The sequence below is a fragment of the Trichechus manatus genome, unplaced genomic scaffold (assembly GCF_000243295.1).
Source record: "Trichechus manatus latirostris isolate Lorelei unplaced genomic scaffold, TriManLat1.0 scaffold00070, whole genome shotgun sequence".
NCBI classification, from domain to species: Eukaryota; Metazoa; Chordata; class Mammalia; order Sirenia; family Trichechidae; genus Trichechus; species Trichechus manatus.
This window is the reverse complement of record NW_004444006.1, coordinates 12,971,627-12,980,844: the sequence shown is the minus strand read 5'-3', so window position 1 is coordinate 12,980,844 and position 9,218 is coordinate 12,971,627. Positions and strand designations below refer to the sequence as shown.

The following is a 9,218-nucleotide window of genomic DNA, read 5'->3' as shown; positions in this document are numbered from 1 at the left end:
AGTTGTTAGCTTGATATATTTTTTCCAACCTTTGACTTTTAATAAATTCACATCTTTGTTTCTAAGGTGTGTCTCTTGTAGACAGCGTATTGATGGATCCTGTTTTCTTATCCATTTTGTCACTCTCAGTCTTTTTATGGGTGCATTGAGTGCATTTACATTCAGTGTAATTATTGACAGATGTGAGTTTGTTGTTGTCATTTTGTAGTGCTTTTTCTTGTGGTGCTGAGGTTTTCTTTGTTCTTCTTAGTCTCCTGTGCTGAATTACTTTCTTTTGTCGATTTTTTTTCATTTCTTTTGTTTTTGTAGGTTTTGTTTTTACTGAGATTTTATGTTTTTTCTCTTTATTTTTATTAGTATGTTTGTTAGCTATCTTTGTGGTTACCGTGAAATTTACCTTTATGTTTCCAAGTTTGAAGCAGTCTATTATTACTTGGTTTCACGTTGCCTTACTCTCCATTAGAAGGTTCTATACCTACACAGTTTATTTCCTCTTTTGTTGTTCTGATGTTGTTGTCATTTACAGATTAACTGCTTTGATTCCCTGTTGTATTTGTTTTGTTATTGGATAGTCCTTGAGAGTTCATTTCCTAGGTTGGTATCTGGCTAGTACAATCCTGTGTCATATATTCAGCTTGTGGTCTGATATTGTTTGTCCTTAGATCTGAGGACTTCTTTAATAAGTCTCATAAGTTTGGTTTGGTTTTTACATAGTGCTTTAATTTCTGTTTATCTGGAAGTGACCTTATTTCACTAGCATATTTGAACGAGAGTTTTGCAGGATGTATTATTCTTGGCTGGCAATATTTTTCTTTCAAGGTTTTCTATATGTCATCCCATTGCCTTCTTGCCTGCATGGTTTCTGCCGAATAATCTGAGCTTAGGCTTATTGTTTCTCCTCTGTATGTGACTTTTTCTTTTTCACGAGCTTCTCTCAGGATTCTTTGTCTTTCGTTTTGGCAATTGTGATTATGATATGCCTTGGTGATTTTTTTTTGTGGTCTATCCTATATGGGATTCGTTGAGCTTGTTGGATGGCCGGTGTTTCATCTTTCATTATATTGGGGAAGGTTTCTGTCAGCAGTTCTTCAGTGATCCTCTCTGTGTTTTCTGTTTTCTCCCCCTGTTCTGGAATTCCGATCACTTGCAAATTTTTGCTTTTGATTGTATCCCACATAACTGTCAGGGTCTCTTCATTTTTCCTTGTTCTTTTTTCTGAGTTTTCATCAGAGTTGTATCCAAGTATTTGTCTTCAATTCCACTGATCCTGTCTTCCACAGTTTCAAATCTTCTCAGCCCTTCTATGTCACTGTCCGTTTCTGAAATTTTGTTGTTTATCTTTTGGATTTCTAATTGTTGTTTTTGTATAATTTCTAGTTGTGAATTCATTTTGGCATTTTGTTCCTGCATTATTTTCCTGAATTCTTCCATTTTGTTGTCTATATTTTCCATGATTTTTTCTGTCTTTTCCATGAATTTGTTTATTTTTTCCTCATTTTTGCCTGCTTTTTGATTCAACTCTTATATAATTCTGAGTATTAGAGATTTGAATTACCTGTCAGTTAGTTCTAGTGCCTTTTCTTCTACTGGAATGTCATTTGGTGTTTTATATTGGACACCTACTAGAACCATCCTGTCCTGTTTTTGTAAATGTTTTGGTAGTGTCTCCTGTTTTCAGGGAAATCAGTAGTTATTTTTCTCACTTATTGATTGTAGATTTGTTTGTTTCATCCTTTTGTTTTTATTTGGCTATGTCCTCTCAGGCGGGTTGTGTGTTCTTTGTTGTTTGCTCATCTGTGGGCCCGATACTTTTCGCCTCCTTCTCCAATTAGCAGGGTCAGTCTCTCAGATATGGTACAGGAGGGAAGGTCTAGCTGAAGAGGTGTTACTGGGATGGGTTGTTTGTGGTGCTTAGTACAGCCACCAAGGCGGGTTGATAATCAGTGCAGGGCAGGTTCCAGTAGGCTGTGCCTGTGCTGTTTGGTGGTGTGATGTTTAGTGCACGGTGCAGGTAGGCAGGATGGTGTGGGGGAGATTGTAATGTGTGGAGCTAAGATGAATATTGGAGAGAGGAGAGAGGAACAGCAGCCCAAAACATACAAAGAAACAAGAAAGAGTGCTAGGGGAGCTTGCCATTGTTGTGGAGAGATGAGAAAGTATGAAATGGAGAAAAACTAAAAGGGGAAGAAGAAGAAAGAAAAGAATGAATAAATAAAAAGTAGAAAAAAAATGAAGAGCAACGCTCCGAGGGATCCCACCGGTGTGGCTACGTGGTCTGGGGAAGTTGTTCTCAGGTGTTGCAGTACAGCCTGGCTAGAAGGCGTAGGTTTCCAGGGAACAGAAAGAGAAGGAAGATATAGAGAGACGAGAAACTGAGTAATGAAGAAAGACAAAAAGGGAAAAAGAAAACAAAACAAGTTTTAAAAAAAGAACAAGAAACGTCCCCATAAAAAAACCCACAAAAAAGAAGTGCCTTCAGGGATCCCTCTGCATGTCTGCGCACCGGAGGGGTTAGGTCCCAAGCCACGCAGCACCTCCTGGCCAGAACAGGCTCCCAACTCGAGAAAAGGAAAAGAAAACAAGGAAGCAATTCAAAACAAACTAAAGCCCTGGGATCCCACCACCATGGCAGCCCAGACTGGGAAGCAGTTCCACACTCGAACGGAGCTCCGTAGCCCCTCAAGAAGAAGCAAAGATGGCTCACGGAGCCAGGTATTTGAGCGAAAGGAGGGGGAGGTGGTGAGAGGTACGGAAGAAATCAAAAGAAGCAGAAAAAAGCAACACCAGCAGCCAACAAATGGCACTCAAGGAGCCGGACAGTGTGGGTGGGTGGAATTCAAGCAGCCGGTGCTTTCTGGACAAGAGACTGGCCGCAGGAAGCAGAGGAGGCCGAGTGTGGGTGAAGAAGGGTGGGGGTTGGGAAAGCGTATATCGCAAATTACCGATTGTTTTGTCTCCTGCTGGAAGCTCCGTGAAGCTGCTTTCTCGTACTCCCTGTTTGCTTGTCTCCGATAGGGGTCCAAGATGGTGTATCCGCACTGCGGTAGCTGATAGGTTACCTGTGCATGAATCTCTCCTCGCTCTCCATTCTCTGTCAGTTTTCTCACTCCATTTGGTGTTTGGCTGAGTTCTTTATCTTTTCATTTGATGTTTTAGAGTTTCAGGATTGCTGTTTTCTCTGTTTGGCTTAGTTTTTCAGATCTTTGCTTTGGAGGGACAGCGTGGTGCTTCTGCCTAGAGTGCCATTTTGCTGGAGGTTTCTCTATTTCTCTTACTTTTTACTCAGTAAACTGACTAAAAGAGACTAGAAGAGCAGTTTGCTGAGCCCTGGGGTATAACCATAGTATAAAACTACCTTGTATTACATAATGTGCTTTTCTGGGTTTCTTATACGTTGATACCATTCCTTGCTGTAGAAATCTACTTGAAATTGCATAACTTTTTCTCTCTAAATAAGTTAACTTTTTTCTTATTATAAGTGAATTGCAGAAAACAAGTAAAAAGAACATAAAAAATTCTGCATAGTTCTACCCCCTCACTGTCACTGATGCAGACACTTTTAGAGATATTGCTTTCCAGATCCACTTGTATGCACATGCAAACTCATATATACATCACATTTTTTACCACAAAAAATAAGTTTTGTAGCCTGCTTTTTTCACTTAAGAAGTTTCCATGTTACTGCATATGTTTCTGAATGGCTGTATTTAGTTGTACTCATTCACTCTGTTTACACAGTTCTCCATTGTTGATCACTTAGGTGGTTTCCAATTTTTTCTTATTAAAACAGCATAGGCAAAAATATCCTTGTAGCTAAATTTTTCATTCCTTTATTCAATAAATATTGGTTCGTACTACATGTTAACCTCTGTATTTGATACTGGTTTATAACTGTGGGCATGAAACACACATTTACTACTCACATGGAATTTATATTCTAATGAAGAAGCAGATATTAGTGTAATATACTGCTGTATGTGTAGTTATAACTAAAATGGATACTCTGAAAAAAAGGGCCACTGTTCTGTGAGAATGCAGCAAAGAATCATGACTAGGGTTAGGGAGAGCCTCATTGAAGAACTACTACTGGAGCTGGCAGTTAGCTAGTTGATAGGTGGTGGGAGGGGGCGGGTGAGGTGTTGTAGAAATAGAGACTATTCCAGGAAGAGGTCGCATTATTTTGCAAAGTTCCTGTGACGGAAGGGATTATGGCATGTTTGAGGATTGTAATAATGCCAACATGGCATGAACACTGAAAGCAGTGGTGTAAGACATAGTGGAGAAGTAGGGAGGGGCCAGACCAAGCAAAGCCTTGTAAGCCATATTACCCTTAGACTGACAGGATGCCATAACAGAGTTTTAAGCTGAGAGTAATACATGATTGCAGAGTGAATTACTTGGAGAGGGACTGGAGTTGATGCTGGAAAATCAGGAGGTTGTTGCACTGGTTTAGGTCAGAAATGGTAACAGATTAGGTTGGTGGTGGAAGTGGAAAAAAAAGTAGAAAGATTAAAAATATTTTTAGAAAGTAAAATTGATTCCACTTTGAGCATATTCTTAAGTATTTTTTAAAATAAATTCCCAAAAGGGGAATTATTGAATCAAAGGGTGGACTTATTTTAAAAGTAAATACTATCAAATTGCTTTCCAGAAAGGTTGTTTAGTGTACTTTCCTATTAACAGTATATTAAGAGTGCCCATTTTCAAATACCCTCACCAACAATGAGCGTTATCTTTTTTTTAAAATACCTTTGCTAAAAGTTGAGTTATATTTCAGTGTTTTGAATGAGGATTGTTGCACCAACTATAGTAGTTTTTGGAATATAAATGTATTGATCATATTTTGGTTTTTGGAGGTTTGGTTTTAATTCTTAATATTCCACCTATAAAAAAGTGAAACAAAACAAAAGGGTTTAATGGGAATGTTGCTTGAGGAGCATGGTGAAAAGAAAAATGTGAGATGTGTTTAGGTCAGATTAGGCATGATTGAAAAACTGCATTTTTTTTCTTTTTTTTATTGTACTTTAGGTGAAGGTTTACAGAACAAATAGTTTTTCATTAAACAGTAGTACACATATTGTTTTATGATATTGGTTAACAACCCCACAACATGTCAACCCTCTCCCTTCTTGACCTTTTTTTTTTTTTTTTTTTGGTGAAAATATACATAGCCAAAGATACACCATTTCAAAAATTTCTACGTGCACAGTTCAGTGACATCGACTACGCTCTTCCAATTGTGCTGCTATTCTCACTTTAGATGAAGGTTTACAGAACAAAATAGTTTCTCATTAAACAGTACACGTTACCCTAGAAAATTGCGTTTTTGTTTAAAATTTTAATTACCCTAACACCTTGTGTTAGTCATCTAGTGCTGCTACAACAGAAATACCACAAGTGGTTGGCTTTAACAAAGAGAAATTTATTTCTTCACAGTAAAGTAGGCTCAAAGTCCAAATTCAGGGCATCAGCTCCAGGGAAAGGCTTTCTCCCTCTGTCGGCCTTCTCATCAGTGTTCCCCTGGATTAGGAGCTTCTCCGTGCAGGGATCCCGGGTCCAAAGGACACGCTCTGCTCCTGGCACTACTTTCTTGGTGGTGTGAGGGTCCCCCTGTCTCTCTGCTCACTTCTGTCTTTTTATATCTCAAGAGATTGCCTCAGGATACAGTCCAATCTTGTAGATTGAGTCCTGCCTTACTAACACAACTGCCACCCATCCTCCCTCATTAACATCATAGAGGCAGGATTTACAACATATAGGAAAATCACACAATACCAGGAGTCATGGCGCAGCCAAATTGATACCCACATTTTTGGTGGGACATAATTCAATCCATGACACACCTGTTTTATATAGTCAATATCAAGGCCTCTACTTTTCTAAGCACTACTGTAATTCTGGTCTACTATGAGTTTCCACTTAGAACTCTAAAATATTTTAAATAAAAATGCTAGTAAAGAGTTCAAAAGTATATAAAGCTTTTACACATAGGAGGAACAGTTATGGATACTTCCTAGACACAGTCAAACACCTCACGGGATTACTCTACTGGGTTTGAGGGCTTAGGACCATCGTCTCGTGGGGCAGCTCAATCAGTTGGCATAATACAGTCCATAAAGACAATGTTCTACATCCTAGTTTGGTAAGTAGTGTCTGAGATCTTAAAAGCTTGTGAGTGGTCATCTGAGATACAACCATTGGTCTCTACTTGTCCGGAAGTAAAGAGAAAGAAGAAAACCAAAGACTCAAAGAAGAAAATAGTCTACAGAATCAATAGTCTGCATGAACAACAACATCACCCACCTTGAGACCAGAAGAACTAGATGGTGCCTGGCAACCACTACTGAGCATTTCAACCAGGGGCCCAATAGATGGTTCCAGAGAGAATAGGAGAAAAATGTAGAACCAAACTCAAATTCCTAAAAAAAAAAAAAAAAAAAAAGCCAGACTTAACTGGAGCAGTAGAGATTAGGCAAGTCCCCGAGACTGTCACCCTGAGATACTCTTTCAACTTGGAACTCAAACCATTCCCTGAGGTTACCTTTCACCCAAATGACGGATGAGCCGACAAAATAAATAACATCACCTGTGAGTACTGTGCTACGGAAAATGATCATCTAGATGGAACCAAATGGTTAACATTTATTCTCGACCAAAGGTGAGAAGGCAAGGGTGGACAGGGAAGCTACATTAATGAAAACAGAATGATCAAACTGGAAATAATGAGAATGCTGATATATTCTGAAGAATGTAACCAATGTTACTGAACAATACGTATAGAAATTCTTAAATGAGAACCTAATTTCCTGTGTAAACTTTCACCAAAAACACAATAAAATATATTTTTTAAAAAGTATATAAAGCTTTCGACCACAGAGGGGTGAATATGGAAATGTTTCTAAAATTTTATGTAATTTTTTGATAGCTTAATGGATTAAAAAAAACAACTATAGTACAAGTCCCCTCAACCTTACTGAATAACTTTGGAAATATGAGGTGGCTATACTTGAAAGTAAGAAATTAAGAGAAATGAGTAGCTTTTTAAAAAGCTATTGAATTAATTTTTCTATAAAGTAGTTTGAATTTGAAAGATATTAGCCTTAGATTGAGAATAACAGTTATATTTGTAATGTTTTCATATAGCTCTCAAATATTCAATTCCACATTATTGAAGTATGGTTACATCTGAAATGACATGTTACTCACTGCTTTGTTTTCTCTTTCAACAGCTGAAAGATGTTGATACTCGGAAAATCATAAAAGCAATGCTTTCTTATGTGTGGCCGGAGGACAGGCCTGATCTACGAGCTAGAGTTGCCATTTCCCTGGGATTTTTGGGTGGCGCAAAGGTAATAGGAGAAATTAATGGATTGTTTGTTGCTATAACTAAGAAATACTATAACATTTTCTGGTTATGACCCCGTGGGCTGATATAAGCTACGTTTGAGGGAGTACTGCTAACTTTTAGGACCCTCATTTAGTTTACATAATTATTTTATGCAGTCAACAGAAAGCATATGGTAATGCCTGATTTTTCTGTGGATCAAATTTCTAACAGCCTCTACTTCTAGCAGACTCAGCTACTCCTGATACAGATCATTGGTTGTAACAAAGCACAATGAACTTTATAAAAAGCTCCTTCAAGCCTTGTTGACTCTTATTTAATATATATTTCTGGTAAGCCGGGATCCTAGTTCCCAGTAATTGGAAAGAAGATGAAGGCATTATAGGCACATTGGTAACGTAAGTGGTAAATAACAGTTAACATCAGAGAGAAAAGGAGCCCTGGTAGCTGAGTGGTTAAGTGCTGGGCTGCTAACCGAAAGGTCGGCAGTTTGAACCCACCAGCTGCTCTGCAGGAGAAAGATGTGGCAGTCTGCTCCCATAAAGATTTACATCCTTGGAAACCCTTTGGGGCAGTTCTACTGTGTCCTGTAGGGTCACTATGAGTCAGAATTGACTTGACGGCAACGGGTATGGGTATGGTATCAAGGGAAAACAACAACAACAACAAAAAAAAAACCCTAAAAAACAGCTACAAAAGCTGGGCATTTTTGGTACCATTCAGTGTAGGGACCCTCTACAGTTCAGCAGCCTCTTCAGTGTCTCACTGTACTGTAACACGTTTTATTAAGGCAAAGTTATAGTGATGACCCTGAGTTTTCAAGAAAGGACTTATTTTGAATTTATTTAGATTTTGAATCAGGGACGTATTTATCTTTAGGTACAAATATTGTCATGGTGAATAGTGTGATCTTTGGAGTAAAACTGTCTGGGCTCTGCCACTCAGTAACCTTCTAACCTTGGGCAAGTTTCATAGTCTCTGTGCCCCATTTTCCTCATTTGTAAAGTAAAGTAAAATAGGGTTGTTAAGAAGATTAAATAAGTTAACATATAAATGGCTTAGAACAGTGCCCAGCACATAGTGAAGCACAATGTAAGTGGTAAACTAAAAATAAGTAAATTTAGGTTTCCATAAAAAATACACTAATAAAAAATTTCTGCTCAGAAGTATAAATGAGATTTGGCTATAATTTGGTTACCACTCTTACACATAAGAGCAGATATTTTGTTTTAGAGCCCAGGTCTTATCACTTTATTTCTTCTTTATATGTTCTCTTTTTTACTTATTCTTTTCTCTACCCTGAAAATATTTATTGAGAACTTGTCCTACAAACTGTTGTTCTTAGCACTGTGAGGTTTTCAAATGTGAGTAAAGCAAATGTCTTCCCTCAAATCATCAGGATAAGATGTTTTATTTTATTGCCATAATGCAAAGTAGATCATAAATGATTTAAAAGAAGTACCAGTCAAGTGTTATGGGGTTTCAAAAAAAGGAACCATCATGAGGGGGAGTTGGGAAAGGTTTCACAGAGGTGACATCTGAAATAGACCTCGATTAATGGGTAGGATTGTTATAGGTATAGGAATAACATGAACAATGGCCTAGATATGGGAGAGCATACTATATTTGTGGAGAAGTGAGTACTTGAGCTTGGTTCCAGTGAGTGGAAATGTTTCAGAGGAGTTGCAGGTAAGTTTAGAAAGGCAGAGCTCTTATTGTGAAATACCTTAACTGTGGAACAGAAAAGCTTGTTTATGTGGAAAATAGGAATCTATATTTTTTTTATTGTACTTCAGGTGAAGGCTTACAGAACAAATAGTTTCTCATGAAACAGTAGTACACATATTGTTTTATGACATTGTTTAACAACCCC

General features: G+C 37.9%; 1 protein-coding gene across 5 annotated transcripts in view; it reads left to right on the top strand.

Moving 5' to 3' along the window:
• The window catches only part of ABCB7 (ATP binding cassette subfamily B member 7), a 133,018-nt gene that overhangs the window by 79,163 nt on the left and 44,637 nt on the right, over nt 1–9,218 (top strand). For all 5 annotated transcript variants that reach the window (XR_002824659.1, XM_004380166.3, XM_012556601.2 and 2 more), the window contains one exon: nt 7,230–7,349. Coding sequence is in view for 4 of the 5 variants with exons in the window: in XM_004380166.3 (XP_004380223.1) it covers nt 7,230–7,349 (120 nt within the window). In the remaining variant the exon portion in view is untranslated. The remainder of the gene's footprint in view (nt 1–7,229; nt 7,350–9,218) is intronic.